Source organism: Dasypus novemcinctus, chromosome 8 (genome assembly GCF_030445035.2).
Source record: "Dasypus novemcinctus isolate mDasNov1 chromosome 8, mDasNov1.1.hap2, whole genome shotgun sequence".
Taxonomy (NCBI): Eukaryota; Metazoa; Chordata; class Mammalia; order Cingulata; family Dasypodidae; genus Dasypus; species Dasypus novemcinctus.
In genome coordinates this window covers 44,795,361-44,816,027 of record NC_080680.1, presented here as the reverse complement: position 1 = coordinate 44,816,027, position 20,667 = coordinate 44,795,361, and the positions used below count along the sequence as shown (strand labels likewise).

At 34.1% G+C, this 20,667-nt stretch overlaps 1 protein-coding gene across 17 annotated transcripts in view; it reads left to right on the top strand.

Moving 5' to 3' along the window:
- RFX3 (regulatory factor X3) overlaps positions 1–20,667 on the top strand; it is a 345,069-nt gene that overhangs the window by 273,758 nt on the left and 50,644 nt on the right. For all 17 annotated transcript variants that reach the window (XM_058301791.2, XM_058301786.2, XM_058301783.2 and 14 more), the window contains 5 exons: positions 6,026–6,141; positions 6,598–6,752; positions 11,022–11,119; positions 13,965–14,114; positions 19,310–19,518. In XM_058301791.2, the coding sequence (XP_058157774.1) occupies positions 6,026–6,141; positions 6,598–6,752; positions 11,022–11,119; positions 13,965–14,114; positions 19,310–19,518 (728 nt within the window). The remainder of the gene's footprint in view (positions 1–6,025; positions 6,142–6,597; positions 6,753–11,021; positions 11,120–13,964; positions 14,115–19,309; positions 19,519–20,667) is intronic.

Here is a 20,667-nt window from a genome sequence, read left to right as displayed (position 1 = left end):
ATTCTTTCCCAAATAAGTGGACTTGGTACTCTTATTAAAAATCATTTCTGGAGCAAATGTGGCTCAAGCAGTTGCGTACCTGCTTGTCACTTGGGAGGCCCTGGGTTTGATCCCCAATACCTCCTAAAAGCAGAAGACACAAAAATCAACAAGCAAACAAACTAAAAAAATCAACTCAGGGGAGCCAAAGTGGCTCAGTAGTAGCGTACTAGCTTTCCACATATGAGGTCCTGGTCCCTGGCCCCAGTACCTCAAAAAGAAAAAGAAAAAAAAAAGTTAATTTGGCCATAAATGTAAATGTGAGGGTTAATTTATGAATTCTCAATTCAATTCCATTGGTCTATGTATCTATTCTTGTCCCAGTTCCATGCTATTTTGATGACTGTGACTTTGAAATAAGTTTTAAGATTGGGAAATATGAGTCTTCATTTTCAAGTTGGCTTTGGCTATTTGGGGTCCTGTACCCTTCCATATAATAAATTCAATGATTGATTTTTCCATTTCTACAGAGAGGGTGATTGAATTTTAATTGAGATTGTGTTGAAACTGTAAATTACTTTAGGTAGAATTGACATCTAAACAATATTTAGTCTAAATTATTTTACTAAAATGAACATGGAATGCCCTTCCATTTATTTAGGTGTTTGATATCTTTTAACAATGTTTTATAATTTTCTGTGGGCAAGTCCTTTACATCTTTGCCTAAATTTATTCCTAGACATTTGATTCTTTAAGTAGCTCTTGTAGGTGGAATTTTTAAAAATTTCTTAAGATTATTCATTACTAGTGTATAGAAACACTACTATCTCTGTGTGTTGAACTTGTACCCTGCCACTTTGTCAAATTCGTTTATTAACCCTATTAGTTTTGTTGTATATTTTTCAGGGTTTTCAATAAATAGGATCATGTCATCTGAAAATAGGGAAAGTTTTACTTCTTTCTTTCCAATTTGGATGCCTTTTAATTCTTTCTCTTGCCTAATTGCTCTGGTAGACCTTCCAATATAATGCCGAATAACAATAATGACAGTTCCTGTCTTGTTCCTGATCTTAAGGGGAAAGCTTTCAATCTTTCATTAAGTATGATGTTAGCTGTGGGTTTTTCATATATACCCTCTATCACGTTGAGGAAGTTTCCTTCTATTTCTAGTTTTTTAAATGTTTTTATCAAGAAGGACTGCTGGATTTTGTCAAATGCCTTTTCTCTTTCAATTGAGATAATCAAGTGGCTTTTTTCCCCTTTGTATTATTAATGTAGTCTATTATGTTCATTGATTTTCTTATGTTGAACTACGCTTGTACACCTGGGATAATTCCCACTTGATCATCATGTATAACTCTACATGTACTGTTGGATTCAGCTTACTGGTATTTTCTTGAAGATTTTTGCATCTAAGTGCAAAAGGGATATTGGTCTATAATTTAAATTTCTCGTTCCATCTTTTTCTTACTGTTATTAGGGTGATGTTAGCCTCATAAAGTGAATTTAGGGAAGGTTCTCTCTTCTTCAATTTTTTGAAGACTTTGAGCAGGATTGGTGTTAATTTTTCTTATAATGTGTGGTAAAAATTCACCTATAAAGCTATCTGGTCTTGAACTTTTCTTTGTTGGAAGGTTTTCAGTTACTGTTTAATCTCTCTACTTATAATTGATCTGTTGAGATCTTCTGTTTCTTTTTGAGTCAGTGTAGGTAGTTTGTGTGTTTCTAGGAATATGTCCATTTCATCTAAGTTATCTAATTTGTTGGCATACATTCTTTATAATATCCTTTTATAATTCTTTTTCTTTCTTTGGCGTCAGCAGTAATGTCCCCCTCTTTCTTTTTAAATTTTATTTACATCATCTCTCATTTTCTTCCTTTTCAGTCTGCCTCTAAGTTTTTCAATTATATTGATATTTTTGAAGAGCCAACTTTTCCTTTCTTTGAGTCTTTCGATTTTCTTTTTATTCTCTATTTTACTTATCTCTGCTCTAATCTTTGTTATTTCCTTCCCTCTACTCATTTTGGGTATAGATTGCTCTTCTTTTTCTATATCTCCCTTTTCAGAGGTTAGGTCTCTGATTTGAGAGCTTTCTTCTTTTTTAATGTAAGCATTTAGAGGAATAAATTTCCCTCCTAACACTGCCTTTGCTGCATCCATGTTGTGTTTTCATTTCATTCACCTAAAGATATTTCCTAATTTTCCTTACCACTTATTCTTTGAGCCATTGATTCCTTTTAGCATGCACTAATTGTGAATTTTCATTTTCTCCCTCTGCTTTTGATTTTTTGCTTCATTCCATTGTGGTCTGAGAAGATACATTTTATGATTTCAATACTTCTAAATTTTTGAGACTTGTTTTGTGACCTATCTTATTATGGTCTGTCCTGGAGAATGATCTATATGCACTAGAGAAGAATGTGTATTTTGCTGCTATTGGGTAAAGTGTTCTATATATGTCTGTTAGGTCTAGTTGGTTTAGAGTATCATTCAAGTCTTCTCTTTCCTTATTGATTTTCTGTCTAAATGTTCTATCCATTATTGAAAGTGTTATATTGAAATTCTATACTATTAATGTAGAGCCATCTATTTCTCCCTTTAGATCTGACAATATTTGCTTCATATTTTGGGGGCTATGCTATTAGGTGCATATATATTTATAATCATTATATCTTCTTGTTGAATTGACCCTTTATCAGTTATAGTGACCTTCTCTGTCCCTCATAATAGTTTTTGACATAAAGCCTATTATGCCTGATATTAGTATAGCTACTGCAGCTCTCTTTTGATGACTATTTACAAGGTATATTATTTTCCATCATTTCATTTTCAACCTACTTATATCTTTGAATTTAAGGTGAGCCTGTTGTAATCAGCATATAGTTAGATCTTAAAGTATCTACTGATAATGCAGGACTTCTGCCATTTTGCTATTTGGTCTTTCTAACTCTTATACCTTTTTTGTCCCTCAGTTTTTCCATAAATCCCTATTTTCATATTTATTTAATTTTTTGTATTTTACCATTTTGTATCCCTTCTCATTTCTTTCTCCATATATTTTCTTTTGATTCATGGGACTTAAATTTAACATCTGAAATCTATAACAATCATAATTGATTTCATACCAACTTCACTTCAATATCATACATATATTCTGTTCCTACACCCTTCCATCCACCAATCTTTCCTTTTACTTCTTTAATTGTATCATTATACATTGTATCATTATACATTGTATCATTATACATTGTATTATCCAAAACCAGAAGTTTATCTTTTTTTTTTTTTTTGAGGTACCAGGCGGTCGTATGTGGGAAGCCACCACTCAACCACTAAGCCACATCAGCTTCCCTGAGTTGGTTCTTTCCCTTGTTTTGTTTGTTGTTTGTTCCTGTTTCCTCAGGAGGCACCAGGAACCAAACCCAGGATGTCCTTTGTGGGAGGCAGGTGCTCAACCACTTGAGCCACATCTCCCTATCATTACTTTTTATAGTTTGAATTTTAGAACCTCTAAGAAGTAAAAACTGGAGTTGCAAACCAATAGGTATAATACAGTAGTACTGTAATTTATAGTTATCTATATGGTCACCTTTATCGGAGGTCTTTATTTCTTTGGGCCATTTTTTTAAAAGATTTATTTATTTATTTCTCCCCCCCCCCCCCCCGCCCTGGTTGTCTGTTCTTTGTGTGTATTTGCTGCATCTTTCTTCTTTGTCCGCTTCTGTTGTTGTCAGCGGCACAGAAATCTGTGTTTCTTTTGGTTGCATCATCTTGTTGTCAGCTCTCTGTGTGGGCGGCGCCATTCTTAGGCAGGCTGCCCTTTCTTTCACGCTGGGCGGCTCTCCTTATGGGGTGCACTCCTTGTGCATGAGGCTCCCCTACGCCGAGGACATCCCTGTGTGGCATGGCACTCCTTGCACGCATCAGCAGTGTATATGGGCCACTTCCACACGGGTCAAGGAGGCCTGGGGTTTGAACCGCAGACCTCCCATGTGGTAGACGGACGCCCTAACCACTGGGCCAAGTCTGCTTCCCTCATTGGGCCATTTTAATCCACTGTCAGGTGGTCTGTCTTCTCAGTCTGAAGAACTACTTTAGCTTTGATTCTCAGGCAGTTTGAGTGGTGATGAACTCCCTCATCTTTTTTTTTTTATCTGGGAATGTCTTAATCTCCTGATCTTTTTGAAAGACAACCTTATCAGATAAAATTTTGATTGACAATTATTTTCTTTCAGCACTTTAAATATTTCATCCCATTGCCTTCTTGTCTCCCTAATTTCTGATGAGAAATTGGCTCTTAATCTTAACTGGACTCCTTTGTACATAGTACATTGCTTTATCTTGCAGCTCTCAGAACTCTTTTTTGTCCTAGGCTTTCGACAGGTTGACATCTCTGTGTCTAGGAGAGTTTTTCTGCAAGTTTATCCTGTTTGTGATTTATTTGACTTCTTGAATATATGTATTCACATCATTAAATTTGGGAAATTTTCTCCCATATTTCTATGTATATTCCTTCTGCCTTTCTCTCTTTCTTCTTCTGTGACACTCCCCAAACATATATATTTCACTTGCACAATAGGGCTCTTAAATTCTGTTTACTTTTTTAAATTCTTTTCCATGCTTCTCAGCCTGAATCATTTCAATTGTCTTATCTTTGAGTTTAGTGATTATTTCTTCTTCCATTTTCAATCTATTGTTAAAGCCTTCTGGGGAATATTCCATTTCAGATATTATGGTCCTCCATTATAGTATTTCTATTTGGATCTTTTAAAAACTTTTTATCTCTTTATTGAGATTTTCATATTTATTCATTGTTCTCCTCCCAGCCTTTCGTTCTTTCTCTGTGTTGTCCTTACATTCTTGAGCATATTGATTTTCTTTTTTTTTTTTAAGTTTTTGTCCTGTGTGTCTAAAATCTAATCTTTTTCATTGATGGGTTCTCAATTTTTATCCTTTTCCTTTGGATGGGCCACCATTTCTTGTTTCTTTGTTTGTCTTGTAATCTTTTGCTGTACACTGTACATTTTAATATTTCAGAGTGTTGAATTTGGTATTTACTCCCTGAGCTGTTTGTTCCTTAAGTTTGTGCACTTCTAGTGATATGACATAGTGATAGGACACAAATGTCCTTAATTGCCTAGAGCTAACAAAAACAAACCAAAGCAAAAAATATTACCTTTTACAGTCTTTGGAAATGGGCTCTGTGTTGGCTGGTGCACTCTTCAGAGTTTAGCCCTCTCAAGAATATCAGCCCAAGTGAATGGGAAGTTCAGGGTCCTCTCCACTTTTGTTGAGCCTGCATATTTTCCTAGGCTTTGCTTGTCTTTCTCCTTAGGAATACTCCTGTGTACAAGAATCCAAATACTTCCTCTACTCCCTCTGAAATAGACTTTCTCCCTCTCTTGGGCACTCTGTTGTATTACCGAAAGCAGATAATTCTTTGCTTCAAGCCTCTTTGACTTAATTGTTTCTTCTATTAATTTAGCCATTTGTAAACTGCCTCTGCCTAAAAGGCAATTTCTGAGAGGACAAGCCCTAGGTGAGTTTCCTGGTTCAGTCTTTTCCGCTACCACCCATTAGATGAACACTGCCTTACAGGCATCCCAGTATGCATGTAGGGTTTACTCTTTTCCTCCAGAATAGGGCTAAGGACCCGCAATGAAAGTGTAGGATGTCTCCACACTGTGCTGGGGGTTAAGGGAGTGAGGTTAAGGGATGAGCAGCAAGGGCACCATGAGTTGCTTCTATCATTTTTAAGCTGTATTTTCTTGATTTGTCACCCAGTTACTACAAACATATAACTGTTTTCCAGAGTGTTGAGGAAGATGTCTCTGCCAGGTTTTGCTTGCTGTTCAAAGGTTTTGTGGGAATGGCACCCTAGAGCATCTTATACTGACACCTTTGTCACCCTGAAGTCCTTACCATTTTTTTAAGTTATGAGTTCAAAGAAGTCCTTTACCATATAGGATCCTGTTATTTTATTCTCTCTTCACACAAGCCCATAGGTAAAGTTGTAAGGTATTACTGATGCTCTTTTGTTTTTAGGCAATATTGGACGTTGTTGTGAATCTTCAGTTTAGCCTGATAGAAAAATTGTGGCAAACATTCTGGCGCTATTCTCCCTCTACTCCAACAGACGGCACTACCATTACTGAATCAAGGTCAGAGTCAATATGCTTTTCAATTCATGTTTATGACTGAGTTGATGTCAAAGCTAATAAATTAGAGACATGTATACCAGTTGTGAACCTTACCTGATAACATTAAATGAATTGATTGAAGCATTGGTCATCCTAGAAATAAACCACAAACTGTTCTCTTGAGGTTTCAGAATGTGTAAATAGCTCCCATTTTTATTCATTTGGGGGACCGTGGTAGAGTTATTTCATCCTCATGGAATTATTATCATATCTGCCTTTCATACCGTCAGAAAGTATCAAAGTACATAGGCAGTTCTGGGGGAACGTTATATATATAGCCAGCCATATGGCACCAGTGCAATGGTGGTATAGTTCTAACCTCAGTAATATTTGATAAATTAAAACTATTTTTAAAGTCCATTTTCTTTTTTTATCCTCATTTGCCATCTATTCATTTGCTACATTTATTCACACCAGCAATCTGAGTGAAATAGAAAGTCGACTTCCGAAAGCAAAGCTGATAACTCTGTGCAAACATGAGTCTATCCTGAAATGGATGTGTAACTGTGACCATGGGATGTACCAGGCTTTGGTGGAGATTCTCATCCCCGACGTCCTTAGACCTATTCCTAGTAAGTTAAATGCAGACAAGTACGGATGCTTTTGTTCTCATACATTCCAGGAAGTTTTGGGTAGTGACGTTGCAATCTAGATTGATTTTTATCTCATTTAGATTTGCCAATTAGAAAATTTGCAACACAGACTATGGCATAAACCTTTGAAGAAAAGTAAAAGGGAGCAATTTTATCTTTTTATCTCTTTTCCAATCTTTTTTATTTATTTTTTGATAAGAAAGCCACCTAGTAGATGTGACAATCCCAAAAACTAATTGCAGGAACACTCCCAGGCCAGTCAACACTGTAAAAAATTGTTATAAATGGAGACACAGTCCTCTTCTGAAAGCCAAAAATTGTAGAAATTTGCCATTGCTAGACTAGCCCTTTTCATGGTTACTTTTGATTTGAAATGCATTTATCTTGGTTTTCAGTGAAGTTGAATTCCTTAAAGCAGTTACTTTGTCACCTACATCATGTTAAAACTACAAATGCAGTTTCCATTAACAGCAATCATTAACTGACATTTTAAGAGGAAAGCCTGTGTAACTGCACAAGCATTGCATTCCCACTATGAAGCAAATAGAATTATATAGATAAGTTAGATTACTTTTTTAAAGTGATGGTGCTTCAAACTACCTTTATAGCAAATAAAGCTATTTTCTGCAAGTGCCAATATAAATGCTACTAAGGATTCTAGTGTTAAGAGAGCTGAAAAGATTTTACGCCTATATCTTTAGGTGCACATACTATTGACCTTAACTTTTAAGGAAATGTGACAAAGTTCTCACTCCTCTGTATTACTAATAAAGTAAAAGCAATCTTTTATCTTATAAAATTGGGAACTATCCTACCCCCAGACGATTTGTGTTGTTATTCCAGAAAATATTTAAATAGGGATTTAGTAAAAGAAAAGGTGAAGATATTAACATTTGTATATTTATACTTTAATTTTTACTTTAATTTTTCTAAATAAGATAGACAACAGTGGCAGGTATGAGTACTTTATATGTATTCCCTACTACCTATATTTTTAGACACGTACATATAATATCGATGAACACATATATAAATTTGTATAGAAATCATTAAATAATAATAAAAATGCAGCTGCCATTGTCTCACATTTTATAAATTATTAATATTTTCCACTTTCTCTGTACCAAGTTCCCTGACTAAACAATGATTAAAAGTATGTTGACATGGAAAATTTCAATGTGTAAATTCTCTGCTGATTTTATGCTCCAGAATCTGATTTTCCTTGTTTTCTCTTGTTCCCTGTGCTCTGACTGATAATCTCTAGAGATGTTAAGAGAACTTGCACAGGGTAGCTCATTAGCCTATGACATCTTGCTACCAATGTACAATTTCTCTCATGAGATATAAAAAGAGATGTCAGTGAGTGCTTTCTTCTTAAGGTACATCAACAGCACCAGTATTCATTAAACAATTCTAAAATCTTTTGCTTCTGCCTTAGCATCACAAGAGTTTAACTTGTGAAGTAAACAGTTCCCGAGCTTTAGTCTGTATCAGTTTTTTGTTGTCTTAAATCCCTTAGTTCTGAGTTCAGTCCACTTTAACTTAATGACTTGAAAATTTTTATTTAAAGCCAGTATATGCTGTCAGCTAGTTTGTCTCTAGCTTTAGCAGACATATCAGCTTCAGAAATTTTAAAATGTGTAAAGTTTTATAGTGTCTCTGAATTTATAAGATGCATTAATATTCCACCCTACCAAGGAAATTTGAAAATTTCATTCCCATTCTATTGCAAAGTTTAATAAAATAAAGCTTAAAATGTATTTTAGATAGCTGTCTTCACATTACTGCATTTTAATATTAATCGAATATTAATCTTGAGCAGGTTGAGTCATGTCAGCATTGGAATAGATTTTAAATTCCAAACCATCCATTCATGAGCCTTTAAAAATTGTCAGGTCAATCTGCAGAATTTTGATCTAACAATAGTCCCTATAGAAAAAGAAAACTTTAACTACATTTTTAAAGAATTTGTTTCCCTGGCTACTAGTACTTTATTTTACCATTTTCTGTCCAGATGGGATTCCTTTTTTTAGCCAAAAAAAAAAAAAAAAGCCTACACATCGCACTAATTTACAGTCAGACTGAAGGTACTATATTCTAAAATAAATTTATCTGAAAATGAAAAAAATTAAGTGTAAAGAATTATATAAGACTCTACAGCTAACACGTAAGTGTATAATTATGAATGTAATTAAAGGTGGCCCAGAATGTAATTTAGTATTAAAAAGTAAAAATTTACAATTACTTTGTATACAAAATATATTTTCTTATTTTTTATTCCCCCTGGTATCAAGTTCGCCTGGGTAAAACAAGACCCAAATTTGAAAAAAAATTTTAAGTAACATTTATTGGTTCTTAGTTGTTTTTCCCCAGATTAAATAACTGTATATTGTAGACAAAAATGAAAAAATGGACAATGTAAATAACCAATTAATCTTGAAAAAAATTGTACTAAATTTCAAAAATGGGTTGTTAGTTGTTTTTTTTTCCACTCTTTTTCATTTTCATTCATGCCTGCCCTCCATGGTTCCAGTACATAATACAGCAGAAAAATATTTTTCTTTCTTTTTTCTTTTTTGGCTAAAGTAGGAAGCTTTGGAAGTTTCAAAATTAGATTGGTTCTCAAGAAATTCCCAACTCAGTGTTTCCAATAGATGATTCTCATGGTTAAGGGTTTGTTTTGTACTTGAGTGTTTTTCCTAATCAAAATTTAGGCTGTCTCAATCTCTTCTGTCATTTGACCAATTAAATAAGTCTTTTTTAAAAATTTGTAGTAGTAGTATGAAAATAGTAAAATTTATTTATTTTGCTAATAACTTGAATGAGCTAAATTATCTCTATCCCTGCTTTAACAAAAGTAATGGTTATGGAAGCATATCAGACTTGTTTGAGCAGAGGAAGAAAAGCCAAGGAATAAACCCATTATTAAAATTAATATACCTGGGAGCCCTGGGCAAAAATGTAACCTACTTGTTTCTTACAGTAGGCTACAGATTCTAAGATCTATAGATCCCTATATTGTTGGCAACCTCCGTAGGTTAATTTTATGTTGTAGTTGCTCCAAACCAGGGGTTATTATCCTTTTTTATTCCATGGACCCCTTTGCCACTCAGGTGAAAACCACAGACCCACACTACACTGTTTATTATTTAATAAGTCCACACTATACTGTGTATTACTTAATAAACATATTATATGCACACCAACCATCCCCACAAAAATAATGAGTTTTTTTGCATTTCAATTCAAGCTCTTGGACCCCTGGTTAAAAAAATTCCTGCTCCAAATACTTTATTATTAAATATTTAAAACTGCCCCCTAATGTGGAGTCTTGGGTATAGATGAAGTGAAATAATATTGATTCGATTACTTATTGAATAAGTGAATATTATAATAAGGCAATCTCAGTATGCAGATCCCTTCTTGTGAATAGTCATAGCCACTCCTAATAATTGAAGATATTTCTAATCATTTTATGGCCAAGATAAAATGTACTGTCATGGCCCTATTCTTATTTGGGTTTTTAACAGATATGTGAAAAATATGGAATGAGCAATTTTAGGAATATTTTAAGAATATTAGTCTTTGTGACAGCAATTTTATCATACTAATTTTTTACCTACACCTGCCAAGTGAAATGAAGAGTAGCTATCCGAAATCTTCAAGTTGGACAATTTTTATTTTTACCTTACTTTCCAAAGAGTGAGAGATGTTTTGTATTGTTTTGTAGATAACTCCTCCAATTCATATGTTCTAGTATAAATAGACCCTTAGAGAAAGAGAGAAAGCTTTACATTATTTTTCTTTTTAACTAAAGAAATGAAGGTAGGTTAAGATCTTGAAAAAATCAAGATGAAGAATTTGTAAAGAAAATACTTAACCTTTAAGGACAAAACAGTTAATGAAACGTGTTTTGTCTAAATAGAAAATTCTTTAAACAATCTATAAGTATATTCACAACTGGTATATGTTGCTATAAGCAAATATGTTTGAATGTTTTTGTTTCCCAACAAAGTGTAATAAATATCTGGAAATAAAATAGCTTTTTAAAAAAATAGCCCCTGAAATATACAATTCTTGGATACTTTCAGAATTAGGAATAATGTCAATGTTAAAGTCTTATCAATGAAGACAATAGAAGTTCTGTGCTATTTCAGATGCTGTGTGCATGTGTTTTCCCTTATTCTGGCATAAAGATTAATGTTCTTTGGTATCTTTTTCATTCTACTTTTATTCTTTAACATTTAGGTGCCTTGACCCAAGCCATTCGAAATTTTGCAAAAAGCCTTGAAGGTTGGCTTTCCAATGCCATGAACAATATTCCACAGAGAATGATACAAACCAAGGTACACTGTTATGTCTTTGCCTTTTGTGTTTAGGAAATTGTTCTGAACTATGAACTTTACATCTGTCCTACCAAGTGGTATTACGTATAAAGTTTATATTATAAAAGAATCTTTTAAAATTGATGTTTGTATTTTTATTTTTTAACCGTGTTGTTAAAGAACTTGAACAAGAGATATTTATTTTCCTTTCAAGATTAGAGAAACATTTTAAGTGTGATGTATTGTAAGCCCTTTTCCAGTCTTTATATTTTAGATTGCTTAATTTCAAATATTAAAAATAGAATAGAATTTTCAAATGATCCCATCTGAGGGAGTTTTAGATTTTTAAAATCCCCTACTTTATGTGTTATTCTAAAACATTCATATAAATTAAAATTCTTTTGCCTTTTAGGATTTTTATGGCTCTTTTTATCCCTGTAACATTCATTCATTCATTAGAGAAATTGTGGGCTTTACAGAACAATCATGAATAAAATATAGGGTTCCCATATTTGTGGCTTTTTATCAATGACTATATCCACTATCAGACTCCAGCAATATACTTTGGCTTTCAATATGAGTTCTTGTAGCTGATAGGTCTCTTCTGGGAACACCAGTAACTCCCACTTCTTTCTGCTTTTGGCTTAAAATTTGCAATAAGATTTTCTATCTCTAAAACACAGAGGAAGAAACATTTTATTTATATGTCCAACTTAGATTGGTGCTATAGAACTGTGCTGTCCAATAAAGTAGCACTATTCCTATGTGGCTATTTAAATTTGAATTTAAAATTAAAATTAAATTAAATTAAAATTTTAGTCACAGTAGCTACAATTTAACTGCTCAATAACCCCATGTGACCAATACTCTCTTGGGCTACATGTATGTAAAGCATTTCCATCATCACTGTGAATTCTTTTTGGCAGCTCTGTTCTAGAGTACCATCTTGAGGTGGGCAAAAAAGAAGGCACTATTCGATTATGACAGAAGTCTTTCCAACTTGCAAAGTCAGTCATATTCATAATAACACTTCAAATATCTGAAAGCATCTCCTTCCCACTTTCATTAAAGTGATTGTAGTAGCAGTCCAGCTGCAATATTGGCCATCTCATTAATCTCCAGAGTCAATTTGGATTTTTTTACCTTGATGGAGGTTGTCTTCTGCTTTTTGTCTCTTACAGATACTTAACCTTTTTTCAACTGAGCACTGAATCAATGCAGACAATCTACCTTGACAGAAGAAAGAGCATAATTAGGTTAAGACTGTGGCAATTGGAATCAAAATGATTGGCTTCAAATCCCACCACTGTCACAGAGTTTCTGTGTAACCTTGAGCAACCTACTTAACATCTTTAATTCATAATATATGTCTAATAGGATTGTTTTGAGAATTTAATAAAGTAGTATATGTAAGACATTTAACAGTGCCTGGTACATTTTATGTGCTCTATTAATATAAACCACAAATGGAAGAGAGTGTAAAACTTTTCTTTGATGAGGGTAAGTGAGCTTCCCCCAAAGTTCCACATAGTCCTAAAACATCTCATCAAGACAGAGTATCCATTGCCCCACCAGCCCCTTCACCACTGAGCCAAACGAGTAGTAATTATTTACTCATAGTAACTAAATGCAGCACCATGCATTCTTATGTATATGTTAAAACGCTCATTAGAGATACTGTGTAACAGATTTCCTTGAGATCATGACATTTAGCTATTTACCTAGAATTTTTTTCGTATTATTTTTGCTCTTTCAACAATACCTGGCTCATTCAGGGTCAGGTTGCCAACAGGAAACAAATGTTTATCCATTGAGGTCATAACTGAAGAGAGTTTAAGAAGGATCTATTTCCAAAAGGGAAAACAGAATTAGGAACACCTAGGAGGGATGGTGAGGTATACAAGGACTAGGAATAGCAGGAAGTCCTAACCATCCCTAAGTCTGAAGGGGCAAAAGGGTGAAAATTATAATAGTTGGAGACCTTCTCCTTCCCCTAGAACTGTGGCCTTAAAGAAAGAAAGTGGGTTTTACCAAAAGAGAGGGAACAAATGTTTTGGGGAAATAAATACACTGGCCAATCTCTTTACCTATTCTCCCAAATCTATCAGTGCCAAACCCAACTGGAAGCCAGGAGCAAGGGAGATAGGTAACATAGTCTATTCAGGTCAGTATTCCTGGGCACAGACCAGAGTGGAAAAGGATGGGAAGTTGCTTTTGGGGTCAAACAGAGACTTCCTGGGTAGCCCCTTTTTTACAGAAATTCTTATTATGAAAACCAGTTCTTCTAGTTTCTTGCCTCTGATAAGTTTATTAGCTATATATTTTCTAATAAAGGCTATGAACGCTCTTGTTTCACTTCAAAATTAACCCAATTTCTATAAAATAAAGGTAATAAGAATAACTCAGTGGCAGTGCTCTGAAAAATAAATTTTTATCCAGTTAAAAAATTGGAACTGTATAGGTCAGTTTTCCAAGTAAAAAGATTTTTTATTTGCCTAGTTTCTAGCTGACTTTCCTCTAGAAAGTAAACAAGAAACAAAAAACTATTTTTCCTAATACTCTAGACAATCATCTCTTGCTATGGTTGAGTAGTTACTACAAGTCTAGTTTAATTAGTTCAGCACTCAGACGTCTTAAAATGTGGGAGTTTGTTTTAGTCTTGACCTCAACCTACTCAAAAGGATAATAATACTTGGCTTAGAGATTTAAGTGCTGTAATTTACAAGTGAGCTCTCTTACCAAATGAATTTGAAATAAGTGTCAGGAAAGCATCTAAAATTTGGCAAGGGAAAATGGATTTGAAGATTCCAGTGGTTTCTTTTACCAGAGGGGAAAAAAATCCCTGTTTAACTTGATTTCCTTATAGGTTGCCGCTGTAAGTGCCTTTGCCCAGACTCTGCGAAGATATACATCGCTCAATCACCTGGCCCAGGCGGCTCGTGCAGTGCTTCAGAACACTTCTCAAATCAACCAGATGCTCAGTGACCTCAACCGTGTTGACTTTGCCAATGTCCAGGTACTCTGTTTTCTTTCAAAACATATCTTTTGAGGAAAGATGTGAATTTGTTCTTAATTAAGATCATCAGATTTCTTTTCTATGTTTCATCTATATACAGGAGCACATATATTCACAGTGTCCTGAAAAGGAGATTTTACTCAGATAGGACTTTACTGTGCCTCTGTTTTGGTTAAAGTCTGCTAGATTCATTGTCCTAGAAGGCAACAAAATATATCACTAGGATTTGCAGTAGATATATGATAGCAATGAAGATTGCAGTCATTAATGTTAGAAAAGCAAAAGATTAAACTGTTCATCTACTTGTGGAAGGGTCTTGGGCAAGTTACTTAACTATTCTGGGCCTCACCTCCCCCACCTAATGATACTACTCTTAGAATATTGTTTATATAATTGGTAAGATGTAGAGACTTTGCACTGTGACAGTCACAAAGTAAGTATTTAATAGATGATAACTATTTCTGCTATTAATAGTGTCCCACTTTGAATGAAGTAAGAAAACTCTGTTTCAAAGTTTACTATAGGGAAACAGATGTGGCTCAAGTGATTGGGCTTCCATCTACCATATGGGAGGACCTGGGTTCCATACCCAGGACCCCCTGGCAAAAGTGTTCCCATGGTTCACACGGCTAGCTACACTACAAGATGATGATGCAAGAAGAGAGAGATGCAAAGCCTAGAGGAGAAAACGAGAAGAGAAGACAAAAAGAGACACAGAAGATCACACAGCTAATGGACATATACAGCAAAAACAGCAGGGTGGGAGGGAGAGGGAAGAAAAAAGAACAAAGTTCATTATAAGTGGCTAGTAAATACTTGTTCATTTGAAAAGAATTGGGTGTAATATACTATTGCACACCCAAAACATAAGCAACAAAAGAAAAAATACATGAACTGGATTAATAAAAATTAAAGCCTTTTGCTTCCAAGAGACCATCAAAAAAGTGAAGATAACCCACAGAATGTAGGAAAATGATTGCAAATAATATATCTGATAAGGACTTATATCCAGAGCAAATACAGAACTATTACCATCAATAAAAAGGCAACACAATTTAAAAATAGACAAAAGGATCTGAATGACATTTCTCCAGAGAATGTCTGCATATAGCCAATAAATACATGAAAAGATGCTTGTCATTACTTATTAAGGAATTGAAAATCAAAACCACAATGAGATACCACTTCACGCACACTAATGGATGCAATTAAAAAGACAAATAATAAAAAGTATTAGTAAGAAAAAACTTGGAACTCTCATACACTTCTGTATGATAGAAATGTAAAATGCTGCAATCACTTTGGAAAACAGTCTGACAGTTCCTCAAAAGGTAAAATATAGTTGCCATATGACTCAGCAACTCCACTCCTAAGTATATACCCCAGAGAAATGAGAAAATATGTCCACACAAAAATGTGTACATGAATGTTCACAACTGCATTATTCATAATAACCAAAATGTCCATCTACTAACAAGTGGGTAATGAAATGTGGTATAGTCGTTCAATGGAATATTATTCGTAATAAAGAGAAATGCTACAGCCTGGATGAACCTTGAAACCATTATGTTAAGTGAAAAAAGCCAATCACAACATATCACCCATTATTTGATTTCATTTATTTGAAATGTCCAGAATAGGAAAATCTCTGGAGTCAGAAAGTAGATTATTATTTGCTGTGGGGTAGAGGAAGTGCTAGCTAAGGAGTACAGAGTTTCTTTTGGGGGTAATGAAAATATTCTAAAATTGATTTTGGTGATGGATGCACAACTGTGTGAATATGCTGAAAGCCATTGAAATGTACACTTTAAATGGGTGAATTGTGTGAAAGTAGTCTTTGCCCCTATGAAACAAATAAAAGGGTGATGCTTTTGTGATAAATTTTAATTAAAAAATTAAAATTTTGTGAAAGCATCTATATTACAGTACTCACCAAGGAGCTTGAAAGTACTAAAAAGTTCTTTTCAGGGTATCCATAAATCTTGTTTCACCACTTTGTTCTGTAATTAAATCTTTTTGTCATGCCACCAACATTCAAGATTACTTTCCTGTTGCAGTTTATCTAGTTCTGTGTTTTTTTTAATTGATAGCATAACAATGATACTGTTTTCTAATTTTTTTGGTAAAGTTTTTATAAGTAGTTTTTTATCTACATTATGGGCTAAATCAGTTAAGGTGGGCAGATCCATATAATGAAGCTCCTGACTTCTAGTCATTTTGAATATAATTTATTTGTAAGTTAAGAACATTTTAAAATCTTCATCCTTAGCTTTTTCAGCTATAGAATTGAAATATCCAAACTTTTTTTCATAAGGCAATATTTATAGTATACTCTAGTAATATATTTTTAATCTTGCGAGTAATAAAAAAGAAATACAAGTAGCTTGAAAAGCCAGAATAATTTAATGTGCTGTGGCTATATTTCTAAATTGGGTTTTAGATCATCATCTTCTCTTAGCAAAAGCTAATTGCCAAGTAAATATCGAGTTTTAATTTATGCTAAGAAATGAAGTTAAATTCGTCAGGGGATACCATTAAGTGCCCCCTCCTTATCAATAAATAAAAAAATAAAAACAGAAACAATAAACAACCTCCTTATCCTTTCCTTAATGTTTGAAATTCTTCCCTGGATACTCCTCTCATGGCCTCTTGATCAGAGTGTAAATTGGTAAAAAAATTTCTAGAACACATTTAACATTATATTATAAAAGATCTTAACTGTTCCTTTTCTATAAATGTATCATACAGAAATAAGTGCAAAAATAAGCAAAGACTTAATTACAAGATGTTAATCATAGCATTATTCATAATAGTAAAAAACTGAAACAATTAACTGTAGGGATTATAGTTATATAAATAGGGGTATATTCATTTAATGTAACAGCTTCAGTCATTTAGCAATTAATATAGCTCTATTGCCCACGTGGAAAGATGGTTACCATACGTTGTTGATTTTGGTGTTTTTTTGGAATTCTATATAACTTTTAATGAAGTATTTTAAATTTTTTCAATTATAATTTTTCTTTGATTAAAATTATTATGACCGTATGATTTTTTTCTCTTTTAATTATTAAAAAAGCTTTAGATTACATAAATGTTACATCAGAAATATAGGGTATTCCCATATATACTATCCTCTCCCCCTTCCACACTTTTCACTATTAACATCTTTCATTAGTGTGGTACATTTGTTACAGTTGAAGAACACATCCTGAAGCACTGCTGCTAACCATGGTCTATAATTTATATTATGGTTTACACTTTGCACTGCACCATTTTATGGGTTTTGACAAATGGTATAATGGCCTGTATCCATCATTGCAATGTCATGCAGAATAATTCCAATGTCCCAGAAATGCCCCATGTTACACCTATTCTTCCCTCACACTATCTCTTCAGAACCTCTGGTAACCACTGTCTTTATATCAGTGTTACAATTTCTTCCATTACTAGAATAATAATAGTTGCATAGTTGCATTCCCCCCCTTATGTTTGTTGGGGATGGTGTTGCCCACTGTGCTTCCTTTTGAGAGGGGCCTTAGATTCCCAACCACACATTAAGTGAAAACAAGCAGAATATCTAGTTGTATATGTTTCCTTTTAGCTTGAATATTTTTATGTATATAAGCAAAGATTGAAGGGTAAATAAATACACCAGCATATTTTAGTTCTCTCTTATTGTTAGTATTTTAGGTATCTTATTTCCTTTTTGCTTATTTGTATTTTTTTTCTATGATCATATTTTTGTGTACTCAAAGTGTTTAATAGTAACATTTAGAAGGTAAAATCTGAAAGACTTTCTGATGAATTAGATGAAAGAAAGAGAACATACTGGGTCATTGTATCAAGTGAGAATATAAAAGAAACAATAGGTTTCCCTGGAGAAATAAAATGAATTGAGTTTAGGGCATTTTGTATTTGAACTGCCTCCAGTTCAAATAGTCCCTTGGATAAAGCCTATAGGATCAGAAGAAAGGCTGAAACTAGGAGATGGAGATTAGAGATTTATTCAGTATATAAATAGAAGTTGAAATTGTCTATTTGAATGAACTTGTCCTCTGAGAACATATAGAATAAAAATTATAGACCCTCTTTTTGGAAAAAATTCATACATATTCACATTTTATATAGAGAAGTAGGACCTTCATAGACACCCCTCCACAGAATCCCATCTTGAAACAACTCTGGACACATGAACTCTAACTTAAAAATTCTTGTTAAATTTCATTTCTCTAATTTTATGCTGTGGAAACTGAGATTCACATAAATTAAATGAATTGTTTTTTCAGTTTGATTGATTCAGGACCTGGGTTAAAATCCATGTTTTCTAACTCTTAGTCAAAATATTATATAACCAATTTTATCTTGATCTTGAGAGAATAGTGTGTTTTTTTAATCTTAAAATATAATATAGCATTGGAAACATCCTAAAACTTATGGTATCCCCTGAAAAATAGTCTTAAAAGTTCCTGTTTTCATTGCTATTCCCAAATTTGAAACTTCCCAAGCAGAACCAGAAAGAAAATTGCAGTAATCGAATTTCTTGGCAGGTAGCATGTCTATATTTTCTCAAGTGTGTTTTGTTGTTATTTTTGTTTTCAGTTCCATGAATTAATTTGGCTTCTCTTGATGGCCCTTGAGATTTCAGTTTCCAATCCGTAAAACTCATAGCATATGCTTGTACCATTCCATTATTTGTTTCTGTTTTAATCTTGATGGACCCCTTTGGCCTTTTTAATCTGTTTATCCATTCTGACTTACCCTAATTCTTCTCAAATGAATTGGCTTTTAAAGTTTTATCTGATTGGGGAATAAGGAAAGAACTTTGAAGTCACTCTAAAAACTGAATAACTGTAATGAAAGACTGCATCCTGTAGGTTCAGACTTCTATTCTTCTTAATTAATAATGCGTTTTAATCTTTCCCACAGACTAGTTGGTGTAGAAAAACCAAGTCATGTTTATATGTCACATTCCTCTTTTGCATACAAGAATGAGTAAGGAGAATCATTAAATCCCTAAATTAATAAAAAGGGTGTTGGTTTCCTTAACAACTGACAAGTGGTTCATTTTCTTGACTCACTCACTTGTCTGAAGCTTCATTATAATTTTCCATTTGTGCATATGGTTTGTGTGTTGACATTCAATGAAAGATGCTGAGTTGAACTTTCCCTTTGGTTTCTATGTACTGTCCCAGGAGCAGGCTTCCTGGGTATGCCAGTGTGATGACAACATGGTTCAGAGACTAGAAACAGACTTCAAGATGACACTTCAGCAACAGAGCACCCTGGAGCAATGGGCTGCCTGGCTTGACAATGTGATGATGCAAGCACTGAAGCCCTATGAAGGAAGACCCAGTTTTCCTAAAGCTGCCAGGCAATTTCTGTTAAAATGGTCTTTCTACAGGTAACATCTTAATTTTTCTTAAGCTTAATTTTTTATATTCTGCAAATATGTATATATGTACATGTTCCTCATGCAAAATAAAAGAAATAAGCAAAAACTTTAGTTTGCAGAAATTCCCCCTTGTGACTATCATTACCCAATTCAAGGAGTACACCATGGAATTGTACCAGATGGATGGAAATAAACTTCCTGTTAGGAAAAATAAAAAGCATCTTGCTTAAAGACGTAGACGTTCTTGGGTAAGAACTTTTAAGATTACATACTAGAAAACATGTTTAAGAACAATCAGGAAAGGACTACATCAAACATATTATGTAGGCTTCTGTCTTGAGGCTTTGGCACCTCCCTTCTTTTTGTTCTCTAATTCTGTTATTCTCAAACTCTGGTCCCTAGACCAGGGGCATCAGGATCACCTGGAAATATCTTAGAAATGCAAATTCTCAAGCCCTACCCCCAAATCTACCTGAATTAGAAACTTGGGGGTGGCAATCTATGTGATTTTGATGCATGCTTAGAACCATCTAGTTAATTTCTTAATTTCACCTACTTCAACTTTTCAAAACCTGGATGCACATTAGAAATAACTAAAAAAAAAAAAAAAATCTTCGATGCTGCTGCAAATCTACTGAATTAAAATCTTGGTGTCAAGGGGTAGAGATTAGGAGTGGGATGGTCAGGAATTTTTTTTTAATATATTTTTAATTGAAGTATATCATTCATACATGAACACACATAAATAAATATACAGTAAGAGTTGTGGACTTACAGAATAAACATGCATAACATCATACAGGGGTCCCATATATTACCCCTCCACAAGCACCTTACATTGTTGTGAAACATTTGTTGCAAACTATGTAAGACCATTATCAGAATATTACTGGGAAGTGACTGTGGCTCAATCAGTTGGATTCCCTTCTACCATATGGGAGGCCCTGGTTTCCCGTCCCAGGACCTCCTTGTGAAGGCACGCTTGCCCGCATGCCATGGAGAGCCACCCGGCCCACAAGCACTGCGGAGAGCCACCCGGCCCACAAGCCGCAAGGAGTGTTGCTGGCCCGCAAACGACGAAGAGAGCTAACTCAGCAAGGTGACACAACAAAAAGGGAGACAAATAAAAACACAGAAGAGCGTGCAGCAAATGGACAC